Source organism: Nansenia antarctica (assembly GCF_963989245.1).
Source record: "Nansenia antarctica genome assembly, chromosome: 5".
Classification (NCBI taxonomy): domain Eukaryota; kingdom Metazoa; phylum Chordata; class Actinopteri; order Argentiniformes; family Microstomatidae; genus Nansenia; species Nansenia antarctica.
Window position 1 is genome coordinate 24962000 of NC_137690.1, and position 22340 is coordinate 24984339.

The 22340-nt window shown below is 43.6% G+C and overlaps 2 protein-coding genes across 2 annotated transcripts in view; both read left to right on the forward strand.

Moving 5' to 3' along the window:
* Positions 1–1098: 1098 nt before the first annotated feature.
* On the forward strand, positions 1099–8884 carry noxa1 (NADPH oxidase activator 1; the record flags this gene model as incomplete). Its single annotated transcript, XM_080531509.1, has 15 exons — positions 1099–1272; positions 1449–1531; positions 1918–2026; positions 3038–3172; positions 3404–3511; positions 3760–3819; positions 3935–3969; positions 4137–4275; positions 5327–5389; positions 6608–6695; positions 7044–7144; positions 7972–8132; positions 8254–8359; positions 8511–8634; positions 8784–8884. 15 exons carry the CDS (start codon positions 1099–1101, stop codon positions 8882–8884), a joined length of 1587 nt encoding a protein of 528 aa, XP_080387635.1.
* A 4336-nt stretch (positions 8885–13220) lies between these two features.
* Positions 13221–22340, forward strand: part of whrnb (whirlin b) — a gene marked incomplete at both ends in the record, with an annotated part of 40087 nt that continues 30967 nt past the window's right edge. The window contains one exon of the mRNA XM_080531510.1: positions 13221–13973. Within this exon, the coding sequence (XP_080387636.1) occupies positions 13221–13973 (753 nt within the window). The remainder of the gene's footprint in view (positions 13974–22340) is intronic.

Genomic DNA, 22340 nt, shown 5'->3' on the forward strand with positions numbered 1-22340 from the left:
CCTCTAGTTAATTATACCTCATTGTAAGGTTAGTTTACACATCGTTGATGCTGGGTGTGACAAAAACCCATTAGTCAATTCAAAGATGCTAGACTCCTCAAACAAAGCAGCGGTCTATTTGAAGACACGGCCTATTACATGGTCGGCATCTGCTGTTTACAAACATGGTGTGGACCAGATTTGTTTGCAAATAAAGATTACGCCTGCAATAGCTTTATGGAACCGAGTAACATTATATTGGGTCAGATATGGACAAATAACCACATCTAACTAAACAAATAAAACACATCTAACTCAAAAACGAAATTACAACAAGGAAAATACTGTGTGTTGTGGTTTGGCAAAGACAAACACTGGCTATCTTTCCGATCATTTTCCTTTTTACTTCCTCCTAAAATAATATCAGGTGTCACAAATCACCTGAATCTGAATGCCTGGAATTATTTTAACACTTCCTAGTCATGTTTCATCAACCACATTTGCATGACGGTCAATGGGTGTGTCTGATATTCTCCACTACTCTTATTGAGTCAGCACAACATTGTCATTGAAAGTTAGGCCTACGTGCAATTCTCCGAGCGTCTCTTGGGATGTTCCCTGCCCTGTTTGTAATCGTCCTCTCCCCCTCCCTGGGGAATGGGGGAGGACTTCCTTATTGAGCAGGGAGGTGACTAACTAACTTCTGACCCTACATCATTCAGCCTGAGCCAGCATCTCACCTCACTTCCCTGTTGGAACCCAGAGGGAGACTTGCTACCTTGGACATCTGGCTCTGGACTCTTGCGGGGTTCCGCTTAGACAACAACTTCTCCTCGTTGTCTTATTTCAGGTGTGTGAGTGCAAGTGTGTTTTAGTTTTTCTAATCATGTATATTTTAAGTGTAGATCTTAAGGGAGGCATTGGATGTGCTCAAGGAAGTCATTCCAGTTTGATGATTGATTGTCATGTGAAATGTGCCTACAAAACAGGTTGTTCTTGTTGTTTCATAATGATGTCATGCATGTCCCTTTGTTCTTCACTGTGACAAGTGGTATACTCTCAGTGTAAGCCAATTCTATTCTTCACTTGACAACATACCTGTCGTCAAATCCCAGGAGCATGTTGTACACAGAGTTACTGCGGTTGTGGGATGAGGCGGTGAAGGCAGTGGACGCTCGAGACTGGGAGGGGGCTCTCTCTAAACTGGACCAGATCACAGAGCCCACCTCACGCACACTGTTCATCACTGCTGCTGCCTACCTCACCTTGGGCCACCTGGATCCTGCCATCGAGGTAAATCTCTACTCCCCAAGAGTAGTTTGTCTTAAGTGGAAGAAAATAGAGCGTGTGTGTGTGCGTGCGTGCAGGTGTGCGGGGGTGCGGGGGTGCGTGCATGTGTTTGTGATGGTGATAAATATCCTAAGCAATACGTGGTGTTTGATATGTCTCTGTCCCCTTGTCATCTCTAGGCTCTGAACTTGACCATAGCAAAGGATGAGAGACTTGCCGTTGCCTTTTACCAGAGAGCCGGAGTGCACATGTTGGCCGACAAGTAAGAGATGAGAAGAGACCACACAATTACTTCTCTGTGTCAAACAATGTTACCTTTCTCTTCCATTGAATGTGGTTGGGCAGGTGGAATTGTGTGTATCTGGATTCTAGTTGCCCTTGGAAGATAAGTGGTTCTACCTATTCTTGATTGGTTTGGATGATATGAGACAGCTAACCTGTACCTGTCCCTGCTATCTCTTCCCCCCACCTACTTTATTTCTCTCTCTTTCTCTCTCTCTCTCTCTCTCTCTCTCTCTCTCTCTCTCTCTCTTTCTCTCTTTTTCTCTCTCTCTCCTTCTCTCTCCTTCTCTCTCCTTCTCTCTCTTTCTCTCTCTCTCTCTCTCTCTCTCTCTCTCTCTCTCTCTCTCTCTCTCTCTCCGGCTGCAGGCTGGAGGAGGCTCTGTCGGATTGTATCTGGGCTCAGAAACACATGAGAGGAAACCTGGTCATTGACTACAGACAGCTGGGCCTACGCTTCAAACTCCACAGTTGGCAGGTCAGAGTCACACCCTGGTCTGATATCTCCCACCACACACCAGCTTGAATAATGCAAGATTCAAAATGTTGCCTATTTTCAAATCAATCAAATGGTGTTAGAGTGTTAGAGATGAAGGAGGGGCTCATTGTAATGCATGGAACAGAATGAAGAAAGCCATTCCTCATTCCGTTCCACGCACTACAATGAGCCTGTCCTCTGATTTCTACCTCACCAGCCTATACTGAGTGAGTTTCTCCCCAACCCTATTCGTGTCAACACCTCCATAGTGGAGTTCACCAGCCAGATACTCCTGGGAGGGTACCTCAGACAAAGACTCTTTCACAAAGGTTTTCAGAAAAAAGGTTTCTGGGGTTTACGCAATCTGAAATACCTCTTGTCATGAAGATAAGACATTCCTAGCACATGTAGCCTGCTAGACACCTGTGTTTGTCTCCTGAGTATCGACTCAGGGCTACAGCCATGGCAAACCCCTGTGACATCCTGTGTTGTGCAGTATGCTCTCTGGACGTACGTAGGAATTCATTTTGACAAAATAAATATTTGCTGTAAACAAATGTATTCAGTTAGAATATGAACTGGATATTTGAGATGAAAAGAGAGACAGTCCCTTCAAGTCTCTGTTTTAATATCTCAAAGGGGGAGAGAAGTGAATTGGGTCTAACAAATAAACACCAAAATAGCTAGCACTCACATATGGTTGTATATTCTGTCAATCACAAAGGAAGGCTTTGTGAGCGAAACCAATCATGTGGGACTTTTTGTTACGGATGAACATTTTAGAACATAACTGTACTTTGTGAGTGCTGGCCATTATTTGTTCAAGTTGGATTACCTTTGTATCACAGGCAGCCCCCAATGATGCGTGTATTTCTGTTTAGAGTTACATTTTATCAAGAGTTTTCAATCGAAGTATGTATAACTCAGGCTGGCAGTTGATGAGTATGTCTTCTCTGTGTGAGCATATGGAGAGAGTTGATGAGATGCGTCCCTTTCTCTCCTGTCGGGCAGGTCTTGTATAATGCAGCAGCTGTCCACTGTCGGATGGGCCAGTGGGACCAGGCCCAGGACATCCTGATGTCGGCCTCCGCGGAGAAGGGAGCAGGCCGGACGGGGAACGTGGAAGTGGCCTTGGACTATCTCTCTGTAAGTTGAACACCAGAAACATCACTAGGTTCTCTGTGCTGTACACAGCACAAAGTACTGCTGACTTTGGTAACCGCTCTGTAAACACTCGGTGTCCTGTCCTCCATCTTGACTGCGTTGCTGACTGAGCTGTTCTCTCTGTACCTCCGTCCTGTCCTCCGTCCTGTCCTCCGTCCTGTCCTCCGTCCTGTCCTCCGTCCTGTCCTCCGTCCTGTCCTCCGTCCTTTCCAGAGGGGAGAGATCCTAGCCCCCCTCCTTGTGCCCGAGGGAGATGTGTTCCGCCCCAGGAAACAGGACATAGAGCAGCTGAAACAGAGAGACTTCCTGGGCAAAGCCAAGGTACAGCAGCCACTGCGCCACACTAATGTCTACAGACTGGCTACATGCTCTATGTGCACACCAGGGGGCGGCCGGTGGAGGTGGAGATTGGAGGACGGGGCCAGTGCATGGAATGGAACGAAGGGCGTATTTGATACCATTCTGTTCCGTGCATGACGATGAATCTTTCATCCGCTTTCTGCCTCCCCGGGTGTACACACTGTCAGACGGACATGAGCTGAGGACAGGACTCTCCTTTTTACTTTCAGGTTATTACCTCTTTGATCCCCAATGATGACTTTGGTGGCTTTGAACCTCTCAGGATACAGGTGAGGCTCATCTGTGTTTGGATACTGTCTTGTCTGTCTACTATAGCCTTGACATTCCATACAACATTACCATGTTCATCTCCCCCTGACTGTGACTCTGTCCTCTCTTTAACAGAAACCTGGATACTATCAGCCAAAAGGGAACGAAGAGTAAGTCACGTTAGTTACACTGATTTTCAATTGTATTGAAAATAAAATAAATCTCATTTCAGTCTGTCACGGTTGACAACGCTCATGATGTCTGAATCCATCACAACTGCAGTCCTTTCCGGATGTTATTTGTGGGAAGTGCGTTTGTGACATGGTCTCTTTGGCAGGGACTCTCGCTACATGCGTCTGACCAACCCCTATATGGCCAGAGGCCCTGGTCAGCTGACCGTGCCAGGCGGCGCCCGGGTGTTCATCTTCAGTGAGGTGGACCGAGACGGTATGGCCACGGTCATACATGATGGACAGGTGAGAAGAACCTTCCCCTTCTTCTCTTCCATCCAAGCAGAGGGCTGCCCATCTACCAATTGGAGGGCTTTCCGTCTGTTTGAATGTTCCTCATTGTCCCTCATTGTTAGTCGACTGGCTTTCTGTTTGGTTGTGTTTTGTTTGTTGTCGACTCTTAGACTTACTTTTTTAGTCTTAGGTTATCGACTACGTACAATTATTTATTGTTAAACTTGGTTTGTCTCTTCATTTACTTTATATGAAACATAGTTTAGTTTGAGTTCTTTTTTGTCACACACTAGCCATAGGAAACAGGTGTGTAGGTGAGATACCCTTGGGTATACATTTCATCACGTAGACTCACCTCTGTTATATACATCAGGCAAAGGAGTGGATGTCGTAGGTAGCCTATTAGGATTGTAATTTGACACTTGGTTTGGTTTTCACTTTATTTTTGATTTCTCTGAGTTGGCACCGCTCATAGTCTACCTGTTGTCCTGTGGCTTGTGTATTTGTAATATCACCACCGTTTTTGTTAAGTCATTATTTAGTTTTATTTGTTGTGGCTTGTTAAGCCTCATTATGTATTAATAACTGCACATTATGTAACAAAATCCCAAAATGTAATAAAAACTTTCATGATCAAAAAGTGCAACCCCTGCATTTTGTAATAACCTGCACAATATGTAATACATTTATTAAATAATAAAGCAAACGTTAATTACATTTTGTGTTCAGGTGATTTATTACATAATGTGCAGGTTATTACATAATGCGGTGTTATTACATATTGAAAGTGACTTTTTATTACATTTTAGGTTTTTGTTACATAATGTGCAGTTATTACATAATGTGGCTTAACATGGCTCATTATTAGTTTCCCCCCACAGTAAGCTGGGGTACATTGGGGGACCTTTTTGTTGGACTCCCCCTACAACCCCTAGACGTAGTGCCATAACAGCTGGGAGTCGTAACAGTGTCCCCTGTTGGATTTGTATTGAGTTGATTTAGCCTGTTAACCATTCCCTCTGCCACTCATCTCTCTGTCTCTTCTGTGTCCTTCCTCCTTTAGAAAGGTCTCGTCCCGATGACACTGCTGGAACCAGTCGATGTCACCAAGAACAAAGACAAGAATGTAATTATGTTTCTATATATGCCCTCATATGATACTTGACAATAAGTTCATGAAGGTGAACTCTATGACAGACTTTTAGGAGCAGTTTCACATTTTAGGCAAGGCAAATGTATTTGTATAGTACATATTCATACAAATTACTGTAGACTCATAGTGCTTTGCATAAAACATTAAATAAAAAGTGAAAAATGTGTCAACATATACCATTAAAAGCCAAACAAACTAAGATACAGTAACAATTTAAAATGTTGAGGTTAAAAATAAATAAATAAAAACAAATCGATCAGTTAAAAAAAAAACTAGCCTAACTCTTTAAAATAAAGTCAATTAAAAGCCAAACAGAAGCTTATTTTAAACGCTTATTTTAAAGCGGATTTTAAAGCTTATTTTTAAAAATTGATAGAGATGGGACTGACCTAATGTCTTCTGAGATGTATTGTTTTAGATGTATTTTGGCCCTACACCATTCAGAGATTTGTAGAAGAGAAGCATCATTTTAAAATCTATTGTGTGAGATACAGGGAGCCAGTGTAATGATCTAAGAATGGGAGAAATGTGATCAAACCTAGTTTTAGTCAGGACTCTTGCAGTAGCATTTTGAATAAGTTGTAATTGTCTAAGTGCCTGTTTGGAGAGAACTGAAAAAAGGCCATTGCCGTAGGTCTAACCTGCTAGAGAAAGCATGGATATGTTTTTCAAGATCCTGCTTGGACATATAACCCCTAATTCTCGCTATATTTTTAAGTTGGTAATATGCTATTTTGTTGTTGACTTAATGTGGGAGTTAAGTTAAACTCTTAAAGTCTGAGTCAAAAATAACACAAGATTTCTAACCTGATCTTTACATTGTATGGAGCGGGATTCTATCCTGAATAAGTCAAGGCAGGGTTGTCCACTCATTGCTTCCTATTTAGATTTGCTGAACAGTGCATTATTTGCATTGTGCCCCTTGGGTCTCAAAAAGTGATCATAAAAGTGATGTGTCAAGGGAAGAAGTTGCAAAAAAAAAAAAAAAAAACCTGCTTAGAGGTTCTAGAATGAACCGGACAATGACATGGTTGTTCAATATCCTCGGAATGAAATGACCGGACTCATTGTTACCGCCAAGGGAATAGACGTGATTATTCTAGCCTCTTTGCATACTTCACTCCTGTAATGAAATGTACTGTACAGAGAGGAGCCTGTTTCCTTGACTACCACAACTGTGTTCCTCCGCAGAGTGTCCCCAGTGGGATCCCCCTTCCACCAGGCCTGAAGCCGCCCAACCGCCCACAGACCATTCCCGGTCCTGTAGCACATCCCCGAGGTAGGCTCACCTCCTCTCAAACCCCCCCTGGTTGAGGAGGGAAGGCGTGGTGCCAGCACACATTCAGAACATCCTCCTAATACCGCTCATTTTATGAGATCATGTTTTTATATCATCTTCTTATATCACTATTTGCACTTCTGGTTAGATGTTAAACAGCATTTTGTTGTCTGGTACTTGTACTCTGCAATGACAATAAAGTTGAATCTAATCTAATCTAATCTAAAAATTGTCTATATATCTAATCATCATTCCGATAAATGCTTTGAAATTGGATATCATTGTTTTTTTGTCATGTTAACTTTTTCTTTGTCACTCAGTCTGTTTGATGTTGTCTTTTCTCTGCAGGGTTTCTAGCTGCAGCGAGACCGCCGTCCTACGACACCGCCACCATGCCAGTCACATCGCCACCCCAGTACTCGCCTGAAGCACGCAGCCCCACTGGACAGGTACCTTTAAGGACAGGTACCTTTAAGGGCCTGGCCCGGCTGTTGGTGCTCCTGACAATGACTTTTAGTACTTTTAGTTTCACTGAGATTAATCATTTAATATGTTGATGAGATAATATGAACTTTTGTGTGACTACTTAGAACAGGAACATTGACCCAAATGTGATAGAACTCCAAAATGATGTAGCTGGTCCAAAAAAGAGATTTAAGGTTGATTTGGTGTTTTTTTAATTCAAGGATAGGTTAACAAATGTTTCAGGAGAATCATTTGTCAGTGTTCAATAATGGAGTTGGGTATAATCATGATTAAGACGATGTTCACAGTGTTGCATGTGAAGGAATAATGCTGATTTGGCCTAATTAAGTCACTGCAAAGCCCAGGGGAGGAAGTGATAGTCAGTTAGTCAGATAAAAATATGCACTGGACTATTTAAGACTAGCCTTTATGGCTCAGCATGTCAGAGTGACCTGAATTATTTTTGTATGGGAAAAAAGGGTCTTACAGTAAAATTGTTCTGATGCCGGTGCCAACATGGACTTAATGGACTTCCTTCAAGAAGCTTGCTCCACTTTCTACTGACACGCCTGTGTCACCGTCTACCGTATGCAATAGGGTGCAATAGGGAGAGTTCTCTCCATTTAGATCTAGCCAATCCAGAAATACTACTATTTTAGTAGACAGTGGGTCCATTCTCCTGAGGGTTTCCATGTCATTTTCCGTTGAGATAAGAGAACAACTGTTTACCTGTCTTTACTAGTTATTTTGGGTGCTATCTACACACTGTAGAATATTTCCTGTGTCATATCTAACCTTGTTTCTTTGACAGGATTATGGTTCAGCAGAGGGAGGAGAGGCAGGCTTGGTGATAGTGAAGGTACACTACAGATACACCGTGGCTCTCAGTGTCCCATTGGACACACCTTACCATGAACTACAGGAACGAATTGCACACAAATTGGGCCAGCCAGCTTCGCACTTGCGCCTCAGGTAACTGCAGACCTGCCAACCCATTTCTGTCACCTCCGATTTTAACAAGTGCTGCTACTACACTAAAAATAAATCCCCATTCTTCCCCCTGTGGTGGCCCCTTCCCCCTCTCCCCCCTCAGACACAGACAGCATGGCTCCCCGGCCCTGAGCCCTCTGGATGTGGACGCGGGGCTCCAGGACCTGCCGGAGGTGGCCGAGGCAGGCAGAGCCACCCTGTGGTGTCAGGTAAATGATCTACAGTCGCCTGTACCATAAACTACACAGATGGATTGAGCTCAACTATTACTGCCTTGCTTCTATCGTCTATTTGAGAGAGTTATGTGGGTTACTGTGTTTAAAAACAACAACAACAATCCCCTCTGCTCCGCTGTGTCAGACTGAGGACCCCCTGGCCAACAGGACCATTCTCTACCAGATGGTGGCGCTGTTTGACTATGCAGCAGATGGCCCTGAGGACTTGGAGTTCAGTGAAGGAGACACCATTGACATTCTCGGTGAAGGTAATAAGAGACATTATGGAATGTTGTGCATTTTTAAGTGCGCAGGCTTGTAATTATATTGCCATAGCCTAATGGTCTGGCTAATTTGTCTTTGTTAATGAATAAATCCTCTCTCTCTCTCTCTCTCTCTCTCTATCATAAACCACCAGTTAATGAGGAGTGGCTAGAGGGACACTGTGCTGGGCACATTGGCATCTTCCCCAGCTGCTTCGCTGAGAGCCCCATACCCCATCAGTACACTGCTTTATAAGAGTCTCTCAGAGAGACAAACCAGGCTCACCTGTGTCATCGTGAGGAATGAAGTTATTCATATCTGAATTGTCTCATGCCTGAGAAAATTCTGTTGTCATGGCATCAGTAGTGGTCATCGCTGCATGTCTCTGACAACGAATGACATTTTCCATTGGATTTGAATTGAGATTATGTCTTGTGCAGTGTTTCAAAATCTGTCAAATATCATTGTTGAGAAATATCTGTATACAACAGTGTATTTGCTACCTGCCTGTCAAAGCCACTGGCATTCCATATGACTATCATGAATGGAATCAGCCACACTGTAGGCAGGCATCTGGTCAAGCATGTTCGAAACATTTAACACCTAATCAACTTATCCTGTCAAGAAATGTGTTACTGTATACGCTTGTTCATCTAACAGAAAACGACAGGGGGTATTTGCTCCCTGCTTGTCATAGCCACTCACATTCCCTATCATCTGGTCAAGCATGCTGTAAACACATTGTTTCAACTTATCCTGTCAACACATTTGAATCCATATGAGTGTACAGCATAATAAACTGTCATAGCCTAATCACTACCTCCTGTGTGTGTTGTGAATAGAAAGTGGTTGTCCAAATACAAACCAAAACATTTATATTACTGAAGTTTCCATTGCAGGGCTTTTTGTAAAAAATAAAATAAAAATAAAATGTCCTTCTGTATTATTAAATGAAACTAATGCAATAACACTGTTCCCTAATTCCATTAGGCCTTCTTCACTTAAGTGCTAAATTGAATAAAAAGTAATAATGTCTACGGACCTTTTTTAGGACTGCATTTGGGCTATGGACTGGAATACAAATAGGAGCCCAAGTCGGTGTAAATTACGTGTAGCTGGCCAGAGAATCTTGGCTCTCTCTCTGTGCAGTATAAGTGCAGTGGTCTGGGCTTTAATTACCAGAGAGGGAAATGTCAGGTACTTTTTGCTGTCGTCACGAATGGTAGATAGAAATAAAGAGAGGTACGCAGTGAAGCAGCTAAGAGCTCTATTCAGATAGCTTATGAAACAGAAGCCTTTAATGATCGGCTTTTTTCCAGTGAGTTTACGCCTACCTTCCCTCTGTCTCTGGGTGGTTTCACAGTGAATTATGTAGTCAACAATTACAACCTGTGACACAGAATAGCACACCGCAAAGTGGTTGCTCATTTGTCTGTGGTGAGTCTATTACATCATTTCATGATGAGCCTTCCAAAATGTGTATAATCTACAATATGTGTGATCCTGATCTGCCTCCATATCATTCTGTATTACCTGTTTATCTTAGCATTACCCATCATACAATATCATAACATTATACAAATATAACATACTGTACATTACTATGTCCAATACAATCAGTAAAACAATTTTTGTGATTTTGACATGGTCCTTAAAATGCAATTTTACTAACCTGACCAAGACCTAGTTTTAACATCAGTTGGTTGGAGGTTTGAAAAAGGCCTATTGATCCTGTTGTATATGGCTAATGATTTGTTGGCATGGGGAAGCATTTCTTCTATTGAATGCACTCAACACCAGGGCCTAGTTGTTCAAAATGTTTAATCTGGATCAGAATGATCCTGATTAGTTTTTGCTATCCAGGAGCAGATCTATCTGACTGATTTTGAGTCATATAGGGGAAATCAGCCTGCTCGATAAAAAAATTATTGGGATAATTCTCATCCAGATGAACAATGTTGAACTTCTGGGCCCAGGTCTATTCTACCTTGGTGGGCAGGTCTTTCCTCTCAACGACCTTTGTCTCACATGTGGTGAAGGGCCATATTCATAAAGCTCATGTTGCCACACCAGTTAATACTGTCACAATCCAATGCATTTCATTTGGGATGTATTGAAATGGTAAAAGAAAAGAAAAGGTTGAGATGACAACCTTCCTGATAACAACACTGTGCACCCACACATCCGGTACATAGACACATTCCCCTTTGTTGAGATGTTTTATAACCATAAATGCATTGTCTCATCTCCCTCTCCCTTTCATGTGGAATGAACTAGTGGGAGCAATAACAAAGCCATAATGTAGTTATTTAATACTCTGGTGAGGAGGAGGGAAGTATCTGTGCCTAGCTTTGAAGAGAGGAGTGTGAGGATTAAACTAGCCACTGGAGATAAAGCTTAATTCACCCACTCAACTTAATTCAGACACGCACTAAGCCCATGTTATTAAGACAGAAAAGTTCTATTGTCTTGTGAAGCTGTTCTGATCAAGCAATTGGCATATTTAGGGTTGCACAATGGATGGGAAGTCTGGAGAACCAGTTTATGCTGTGATCCATTTTTCTGTTTTCTTCCCTCACTAATTATCAATTTATGCGGTGGATTTAGAGGAACTGGAGTTGATTGATTATTACCTGTTTCACAGCTCAGTGGAGGAAATACATTATCTCATGAGATCTTTAATTGGAGTTGTTTGTTACATTGACTCAACTGAACATTCCGGTTTCAAGTTTTTTGACGTGTGTGTGTGTGTGTGTGTGTGTGTGTGTGTGTGTGTGTGTGTGTGTGTGTGTGTGTGTGTGTGTGTGTGTGTGTGTGTGTGTGTGTGTGTGCGTGCGTGCGTGCGTGCGTGCGTGCGTGCGTGCGTGCGTGTGTGTGTGTGTGTGTGTGCGAGAGAGAGAGAGAGAGAGAGAGAGAGAGAGAATAAGAGAGAGAGATAGATAGAGAGACAGACAGACAGACAGACAGAACATACCTTGCTCCTCAACAGGTAGCATGTTGTGCAGGGATGAAGAACAATGTGATGTAATGGCATCATGTCCACTGTGTTGTCTAATTGGTTTCAATGTGGCTGCTTCTCCAATCTCAAATTCACTTGTTTGAATAATCTGTCCCTACCAGGGAGTACATGTACATTCTGGTTCTTTGGGCTCCCTCCCTAGATCTAAGCCAGGATCACATCTGGAAGACTCATTATGAGGATAGAAAAGTGGAAGCTTATTTCTGTCATGGTGAAGACAACTATCCAAAAATAGCAGTGTTTATAAATAGCTCCTGGTAAGGTGTGGAGCTAAAGGGATGGGATGAGTAGACTGAGGAGGGAGTTTGCTTATGCAGCTTTTATGAGCTTAAGAGGCTGTTAGACGCTTATTGTTTGGTACTGTACTTCTATACAAAGAGAAAGCCAACAACGAATTGAAACGCAGAAGAGACAAAACCTCTGACCTATAGTGAGTAAACATCAGGAAGATATTTGATAAGTATATGTTGCAATGCATAAACCTGTATAGCGATGGAAATAATTAGATTGCTCTCCCTGGATATACTTCATGCACGTATTTTAGGGACTGGAACTGCTGATTACTTGTAGTAGAAATAAGCTTAGATGTCTGGAAGCAGTAGCAGTGCGTTGTCAGTTTCTAAGCAACACACACACACACACACACACACACACACACACACACACACACACACACACACACACACACACACACACACACGCACACACACGCACACACACACATACACACACACACACGCACGCACGCACAGAACTGCGTCATTTCCTATTCAGAGAGGTTGAGCGAGCAAGTCAGCACAGCTTGTAAGTGAGCAGCGTGAAATCATCACCGTCAGACGAGGATCCAACTACCTCATTGAGGCAAACTATTGAGACGTACACTAACAGGAAACAAATACCTTGTTCATTCACACTTTGCTTTGCAACTGATCAACCGACTCGAATTTCTCCTAACCATGTTAAGTGGTTATAGGTAGGTAAATGGAGGACTAATTGCCCTACTCTGAATAATCTTGCTGCCAATGAAACCATCAGGAATAACGCAGACGGCACTTTTTGGAACGCTTGAGATTGACGGGCAAAAACGTCAGATTAGGTGCGTCTTCTTGGATATATCCAGGACAGGATCTTACGCGTGTAAACTTGAAGCTGTTGTGAAGTCAAGTCAAAAACCTATCAGCTGCACAAGGAATCATTAAAACGCGCTACTATACAGATTTGTTCTTAAATATCAACTTTTCAACAATGTGTCCTATTTGTTAATGGATTTCTAAATAACAGTTTATTTTGACCAACTTTTTGATTGCATTCATTGTTTCTCACTGGCATAGCAGCTCCAAATCTGACTGACTGACAGGTGCCGACGGTCGAAGATGGAAGGAGAATGCTGAGCAGATGTGATTCTCCTAAATGACAGCGCGCAACGATGACCCCTTTCCAAGCTGACTTCCTCCTGGAATCACGCTGCGGTCCAGCGTTTTCGGAGAGGAGAGACTTCCACAACAGCATTTAAAAAGATGCCTGATCCGACCATCCCTATCTGTGTTACGGTGTTTTCGGCTAAGTTGTAGGATGAGCACGGATTTAGAGCGCGTTTCACTCAACACAACGGTGAACTCGACTGGATCGGGCGGCCGTGCGCTTTCGACCAACGTGCGGAAGCTGCACAACGCTCTCAACCTGCTGCTCGACGACTACGAGAGGGAGCAGTTCATCCACTGTCTCAATGTTTACCACGCCAAGCGCAACGTCTTCGATTTGGTCCAAACTCTCAAAGTCATCCTCAACTCACCGAACAAACGTCAACTACTGCCTATGTTGCGCTTGGTCATTCCGCGCTCCGACCAGCTGCTGTTTGACCAGTACACCTCCGAGGGCCTCTATCTTAAGACGGACCTACTGGCGAACAGTGGCAACTCAGAAAGCTTTGGAGAAACAGGCAATGCTAATCATGTCCCAAATCCCACGACTACACACTTTATGAATCCGCATGAGCTATCTCTTTCTTGTCATGCGTCGTCGGCGGCGTGTCCGGACGGTTTCAGCACCACTGCTGATGGGACAGCTCCTTTGGCCGCGCCGCCGGGGTGCGCTTTCATGGAAGAGATTCTCGGAGAGATGCGCCAAGTGACCCTGAGACGCAGCAAGAGCCATGAGGGTTTAGGGTTCAGCATCCGCGGAGGGTCCGAGCACGGTGTGGGAATCTATGTGTCTTTGGTGGAACCTGGATCTTTTGCCGAAAAAGAAGGCCTGATGGTCGGGGACCAGATAGTGACAGTCAACGACATGGTGTTTGACAGAGTCACACATGTAGAGGCAGTCAAGGTAGGCTGCGTGTGTGTGTGTGTGTGTGTGTGTGTGTGTGTGGGTTTATGAAGTGGAAAGCTCTATTAATGTATCTAATGCATATCCACAAGAAGACTACGCAATAATGACGCAAACGACGAGATAATCACCTTCAACTATCTTTGTAACATGATCTACATGTCACTGTGGCATAGTACTTCTGAAAAAGAGTGCCAGAAAGTAATGCATGATACTCCATCAGTGGCTTGAGGTCCAGTTTTAGGCACTATACAAAATCAACGTTTTATTCTTCACCACTGGATCACAGATTAATGATCCTCTAATAAGCCTTGGGCTCCATGACCTTAGCTGAACCCATACAGTCGGAGTGCAATGTTGCCTCACAGACATCATAATGTGATCTCTGTTATCATGTCAGACATGTTGACTGGTTGGTTACCTTATGCTATTGTTCTGTTTAGCTGCTGTTCCCAGCAATGCGGCAACTTTGATTTCAAGGTTTATCTTGAAGTTTGTGCGGTTATGTAACCATAATACAATGTGAAGTGTAGGGGGCAGGCTGAGTGGAGACAGAGGACTATGGAGCAGGAGAGAAAGAGTGTGTTGTCTGGGCCTCCAGCCAGACAAATAATGTGTTTCTCACATATACTGTATGTCATACTGCTTTGGGGAGTTGTCTATTGTTCCACTTGTTATTGTCACTGGTTTTTGTTTTGTCAGAACAGAATTTGTCAGGCTGGCAGAGGACTGTGGCATTGTCGTCTTATTTCACTGAGTCAGACTCCAATACACCTGCAGCTATTTCCAAAAGAAACAAAGCTGTTCAGAGGAGTTGGAATGCTTGGTGGACCTTGAGGGACTTTGAATTGAAGAGCTATATTGTAATATATCACCCAATCCTCTTCCACTCCCAAGACAAGGCTTTTTTTTAATTCAGTCTAAAACAGAAACACATTACCTTGTTATCTGACAGTGGTTGATTATTATGATGATTAGGATTATGATTATTATTTGTTTATTTATCTTGCATTTATTTTCATCTATTAATAAAAAGGCCCTGTCATGGATATGTGTACCATTTTGAAATCAGTTTCTCTCGTGTTTCAATAGCCTAGAGGGTGGTCATGTGGGTCCAGTGGGTACTGTTGACTTGTGCTCCGTGATTAAATTATACAGGTTCATGAATGAAGGAGTGAGACATAGAACACTCGGTGGTGTTAATGGCTCGTCTGTTTGGTGATTGTTCTTCAGCAGAGGTGTAATGCACTGTGTATGAAGGGCAGACAGGAGCGTGCTGTCTGAGTTCTCTGTCCTATTATGTTTAGAATGAGTTCAGCAAGAGGTGAGGAACCAGTAACTATATCAGTTACTCTTGATGCCAGATAATTTTTTGCTTGCCTGTTAAGGCTGTAGGCCTATAAGGATCCATTCTGGCCTAGGTATTTTATCTCTGGCCTTGTACTGTAGGTACACCTAAAACGAGTTGAATGATCAAGCAAACAATCAAATGTATTTCTATAGCGCTTTTTGCAAAGGCAGTTGTCTCAAAGTGCTTCACAACATGAACAATACGACAAATATAACCAATAAATACAATACGAACTAGGCCTATGTGAACTAACACCGAATCAAAAGGAAGGAAAAACAATCCATAGGGGAGAAAAACATAGGAAAAACTCCCTGGGAGGAAGAGAGGATGATTGTTGTCTCTCAATGCATTCAATATGAAACAAAGTGGGGTGTTTTTTATGATGTCATCACTATACTTCATAATTTCACTTGATGTTTTTGCGTCATTTGTATTCCCAACAAACTCCCATGAGTCCAGAGGGCCAAACTGTGTTCTGCTGTGCTTCTCTGATTTCCCTGTAGAAACTGGCACTCAGCTATTCATTGGTCCCGATCCCTGTCTCATCAAGAACTAAATAATTCATTAAAGCTTTTAATTAAGCAGGCAGCATTTAAGGCAGGGTGCGAGGAGGCTAATTCCTCTTGTGTTGTGTGACTTCAAAGTGCTGCAGATTACCAATGTTGCTGAGGCTAGGGACGCAATAATATTCACAGTGGGCAGTGTTTTTTGATGATTTTCTTACTGTTCAATAGTAATGGAACAAATCTACAGTATAATACACAGTATGATACATATTCATACTTATTTAGAGTTGGTATGACTAAGCCCAAATCCTCTGTCAAGAGCTGGGGGCAGTAACCATAGTGAAATGGGAAAAGAGTGAAAATGAAAAATAAGACTTAACTCCACAGGGTTTTAATTTCACTGTTACACCCTGCAGTGTTGTGAATCCTCCCTCGCAATAAACCAGACTGCTTCAGAGTTTAGGTCAGTGTTGGTCAGTGCACACATGCACGCACACACACACACACACGCACACGCACACGCACACACACACACACGCACACACACACACACACGCACGCACACACACATGAATTGAGTGCAAGACAGACCTCCCAGCCCTGTGAATAGCTAAGTCGCTCTCCTCCTTTCCATTCATTCAGCTCGAAAACACGTTGTGTTGAATTCCCACAGCTCTGGAACAAACAGACCTAGAACGTTGCTGCTATTTATACACAATGATGCACGGGGGCGATTTTTTTCCTCATAACCCTACAACAACAGAATGTCATGACAAAAGCCTCTTAGAGAAAGGGTACCGTTATATAACCGAGAGAGTGTGAATAGTGAGCGATGCATAATAGCCAAGAACACTACTTGCTCTCAGTGCGGTCAGTATCATCAAATTGGATCGCAGTAAGTTAGTTCTGGAATGGAGTTCAGGGGAGGATTAAAAAGAGCTCGATTAATCAAAGAGTTGTTCTTTTTGCTTTGGGGGTGGCAGTAATCAAGTCCTTTTTTTTTTCTTTTTTTTTTGGGGGGGGGGGGGGGGGGGGGTGAGGTCTTTCGTGTAAAATTCTGACCATAGAGATGTAAGTACAGAGGATGGAACAGCCACTTGCAGACCAACTGAATCAAATGGGTGCTATCTCTACTTCCTTAGCTGCTTGGACATTTAAATGCTACTCTCTTCAACCTACTCCCCAACACATGTTGTGGCCTGTTTATACATCTCATTACAATGTCTCCCACTGCATCAAAGACCAGTGGTGGGCGAAGCTAGTCTGACCAAGGTTATATGTCAAATGAATTCCCTTATATAGAGGTTCTTGCTATTGGTTTTCCAGGGGATCAACCTACTCATTTGGTGGCTCTACTCGGGCTGGTACTCATCTTCTCTGGACATGATTGTGTCTCTGGCTTCGTTACTCATCTGTCACGTCTCCTTGTATGTCCTGTTTCCCTTTGTCAAAGCCTCGTCCTGGCCGTCATTTTCATATCCACTCTTCACCTTGCCTTCTCACGCACATCTCTTATGACTCTCTCTCTCTCTGTCTCTCTCTGGTCTCTGTCTACCGCTCTCCACTCATCTTTCTCTCTCTCTCTCTCTCTCTCTCTCTCTCTCTCTCTCTCTGTCTGTCTGTCTGTTTTCCCTCACTCCTCCCTCCTTCCCTGTGTATCTCATTCCGCCCTCTCTTAGAATATAAAACCTACGGGTATAGCAGCTCTCATATCAACAAGCACATCAACAAGTCTTCTCCAGCACATCAAGCACGTCAAACACGAACGGAATGGGTATTGAGTAAGCCGCCTGGCTGATGTGTGTTTGTGGAATGAACATTGATCTGTTGGCTATTAATTTGTGTCTCAAATGAAGATGTGCTGAATCGATGACTAGAACTCTTGTTGTCTGCCTTTCATCAGGGTTAGTTGAGTTCAGGGCCAAGTAATGAGAGAGGCAAGCCTCCCTGGTTCTGTGACACTCTCACACAGCGCTACACTGAACCTGGAGGGTAGCAGTAATTACCGCATGTCTTACCCTCCTAGTAGTAGTGGTGGGTGTTGATTACAATGATGATTAGAAGTATCCCTGACAACATACTGTTGTACACTCAAATGGATGATAAATAAAATGTTCTTGTTGTAATTTGGTGTTCAGTATAATTAACATGTCGGTGGGATACAATGGAAAAACAACAGAAAATTGGTTGTGAAATCATTTGCTTAATTGGCAACAAAGCCAGTGTGGAAGGGAAATAATAATGTGACACAGTCTGGTGAAAAGGTCTGCATGTCGGCAATTCTCAAGTCGCACAAATAGGCAAAAAGCGTATGTGTTTTCAGTTTTTTTGCATGTTACGAAAGTTGAAGTGTTGAAGAACCCACTCGATATAACCAAGTTTTAGGATCACTAAATACTTAAAATGTGTGAATTGCATTCACTGTATCGTCTGCCGTAGGCTACTGGGTAAGTGATACATGGCTTGTAAACAAACTTGCGTTTTAGGACGTGTTCAAAAGCAAGGAGTGTGTGATCATTTAATTTAGTGTTTTTAGCATGTTGATGTTCTATCTGCTAAGCATGCAGTTAGATGTTCATAGCATTCAAATAAGCATATCTTCTTCAACTATTTTCAGATTTCAATCTATGACACATCAAAAAACAAACCGAAAAATGACCTTGCCCTACTTGAGGCCTTTTCCACCAGACCCTGTCACATACACGTCGCCTCGTTTTGCGTCATCCTCTTATCAGTCAAGCAGCCTGTTGTCGTCTACATGCTTGATTACAGCTTCCTGTCATTAACTCTATTGACTTGCAACTTGCTTTCGAGTCAAACTTTATGAGGGTGTCTTACACCTGTGCTCTCTACTGGGAGTAAGCCACTCCTTCCCTTAAAAGCTCTTCTGACCACACTGCTACACCTTGACTGTGGAGAACAGTATCATCTTCCAGCTGCCTTCTCTGTACCGTACAGGGCCTTGCTGCTTTGGCAATGACACGGTCCTCTCGTAAAGCTGTAATCCAATGCTCTTGTATTCCTGGTAATCCTGTTGTAATCAGGTTGTGTATTGGCAGACACAGTCTGGATGTTGATATAGCTGGTTGGTGCCTGGGAATTCATCCTCATTAAGTGTCTCCTTCCGTTAGGGTGGCTTAGGCACTGTGCTGAGCAATGGGGAGGGTTGTCGCTGCACCCCCATGTCCTGTGGGTGATGCTTTATTGTCACTCTGTGGGGAGTCTGGGCTTGGGGGGGGGAACGAGACTCTAATCTGAGTTGATACTAGTATAAATGTGAGTTAGGCTATTTGTTTTAGAAGCCTCTTTTTTTTTTTTTTTTTTTTGATTTGATCCCTTTTTTCACCCAATTTGGTAGCCAATTGAACCCAACCTAGCATCCAATTATCCCCTGCCTATTGCGAGGGATCCACCGCACGACCCCGCGGCCGGCAGTCCCAGAGGAGGCCGCCAGGCAGACTAGCTGACTGGCTCCTCGAGCCCAGCACCGTTATTCCAGCACCAGACGGGGGCGCTGTTGCGCGACGGATCCTTGTCCGGAACTACTCCTATACCCCCCTTGGGAGCGGCCGCCCAATATGCCGTTCCCCGTGTGTGCCCTGGCCATATCTGGGTCTGGCGAGCCGGGATACGAACCCCGGCCCCGGTGGGCAGCATGCACTAGTGGCTAGTGCTTTAGACCGCTACACCACCGCGGGGCCCTTAGAAGCCTCTTTTTAACTCACTTACTGTATGAACATGCCTGGGTGTAATTATTTTTCTTATTTTTTGCCGTTCTTGGGGTTCACAGTCACAGTAGTGCCATCTCCATGTTCAAACTACAGTGAGGATCCACAGTTGTAGGCTTATACTGACCGTAGCTCCTCAGACTCACTGAACCATTTTTGTGTCCCATATTTGCTGCTTCTTGGTATACAGTTTTGTACTCACACCCATCTCTGTTCCCCTCATGGGGGCTCTGGTAAAATGTCTACCTCTGTACTGAACCATGTAGGTGGTGATTCTCTCAGGTAAACTTGCTGCTGACTGTTTGGTAGGTCAGCTTTTATGACAGCAATTGTTGCTGTCGTGTAGGAATTCCTTGGAGCCTCAGTTGCAGTTCTACCAATGAAAAAAACGACTTTCCAGTTGCGTTGGTGGGGTGTCCTTGAATGTAGCTCTTGACTCAAAGCACGTATTCTAGATAACAGGCGTCACTGTGTAGGCGGAGACCTAAAGCGAAACAAACCCTCTGGTGTGGAAAAGTACCATAACTGGCCATGTAGTCCAGAGAGTGCTGTACTTGCTATCATGACATGGAATTGCACGTGTCCCAGCCCTGTGTAGTCCTGGGTTGTGGATCGGAGGGGATGGTGGAGGTCTGTTTAGAAAGGGATGAGTTTTGGTAACTCTGATAGATGAAGGAATGAGGGGAAGCAGCTGGCAAAGGAGAATCGAGGTGACAGCTAATTTACCTCACTTTACCTCCCAGAGACACCCCACCCCCCCAACACACACCTCCACATATACACACACACACACCCACACAAGAAAAATGCAAACACACACACACACGCGCACACACACACGCACACACACACACACACACACGCACACACACGCACGCACGCACGCACACACACACACACACACACACACACACACACACACACATTCATTTACCACTGTCGAGTCTTATTCCAACTCTTATATGATTCTTGTTAACCTCTATATGTTTCATATTACTCCTCAATGTACAGATGTCCCATTAGGGTTTTATATTGTACTGTATATGACTACACATCGTTTTGCTGTGCAAAAGACCTTGAAAGCAATCTATTTTATCTTTGCTCTGTTGTAATGGGATTCTGTCCCTTTCTACACGAGAGACCTCGTAAGGCATACACAATAGGCTCCACTATAGAGCACTAGATGAGTCACATAACAGGTTTTCTTTTTCAAAGTAGAAATATAGGACAAGGGGTGCCATGGGGATGGGAAAAAGATCTGCTATCTGTTACAGTAATTTAGAAAATAGTAAGAGGTGATAGCACTGAGGGACGTTGGTTACTGACGATCAAAGAGGATTGGCTGCCTTCTAGATGTCTCTGTCAAGCATCTCTGGAACAGGATGGAGTTGAGAGGGACCAGTTTGGAGAGCCACTGTAGGCTGACGACCTGCATTGACGTTTGCAGTGGGCGCCTCTCCTATCGTCCCCACTCCTCCGGTGTTAAAAATAGAGCCCTCTACCTCCTCCGCTCCATCCCAACCACCTGCAGCCCCCAGCCCTCCCTCCATCCCCCATCCCTCCCTCCATCCATCCAATCCCACGCAGACCCACTGAGTATACACACACTTCAACTCTGACTGCATCTGGAACACCTCAGGGATGCATTTATAGCCTAGCAGCACTTGAGTGTCCCTCCTGTATGCTAGTCACAGCGCTGATCTTTAACTCTCATCTCTCTGAATGGGTTTGAGCCTACGGATCCAAACTAGAATAGAAAAGGTTCTGACTAACAGTCACAGTCAATAGTGATGTAACCATGGCCCAAAACAATGAATGGACTTGTTTAGGTTGCTGTCACAATGTTTATCTGGATCATCGTCTTATTTAACGCTGTTAAGTGGTAGTACATTGATTATGGGGGGATATAAACGAAATTTATTACGACTATAATGGGGTAGAGGAGTCAATTTAATGGTGAGCAGCACATCTTTTAACTGTGTCTTTTTTACTATGTGCTGTCAAATGTAATGGAGCAGAAACTAAATTTAATTAGAGGTTATAGGTGCTCAGATGACTCAGATGATTTTGAAATGAAATATGGTTAAGCACTGACAGAATTCTATGAACTCTCCTTCACTGATTAATTTCTATTTTGCTATGTCATTAAAACCTTCAAAAGCCTAGAAAATGTAAGTAATGATGCATGACATTTTTGGAAGAATTGATGGAATTAGGACATTAGGATCATTTGAGATGTTTGCCTCTCGCTAACACAGTTTGAGGCATTTCAGCATTCTCCAGTTTAGTGAAGATGAATCCCAGAAAGTTGCACTTCAGCCCCCTGTGATGTTTCCCCATATTTCTTGCCTTAGAATAGATGTAGTTCAGAGCTTACCTATCTAAAATTAGTCCCTCTTTGAGCCGGATATCACTTCTCATAATACACCCCTGTCATCTCTTCAAAACAAACAGAAACCAAACGCAACGCTCTAATCATTTATCATCCAAAAGCAGAAACCTGCCATTTTTCAGGAGATAAAAACTTGTGGACCAGAACGGATGTGGTGCGTCCATCACAGTTATTGTCAGAGCTGAGGTGGACCAGACCTACTTTCTCTTCCCTTTCCTCCCTGTTTTAATTGTGTTTCTGGGTCTGCAGTCTTTTGGGGCTAGCGAGGCACCGAGCCAGCAGTCTACTTAGTGCTCTGGAACCATCTGCTGGGACCGCAGCGTTTCTCTGGGTAGAAAAGACTTGAGGAATTAAGCTGAGAGTCAAGGCCAAGAGGGCCTCCGTCTGAGT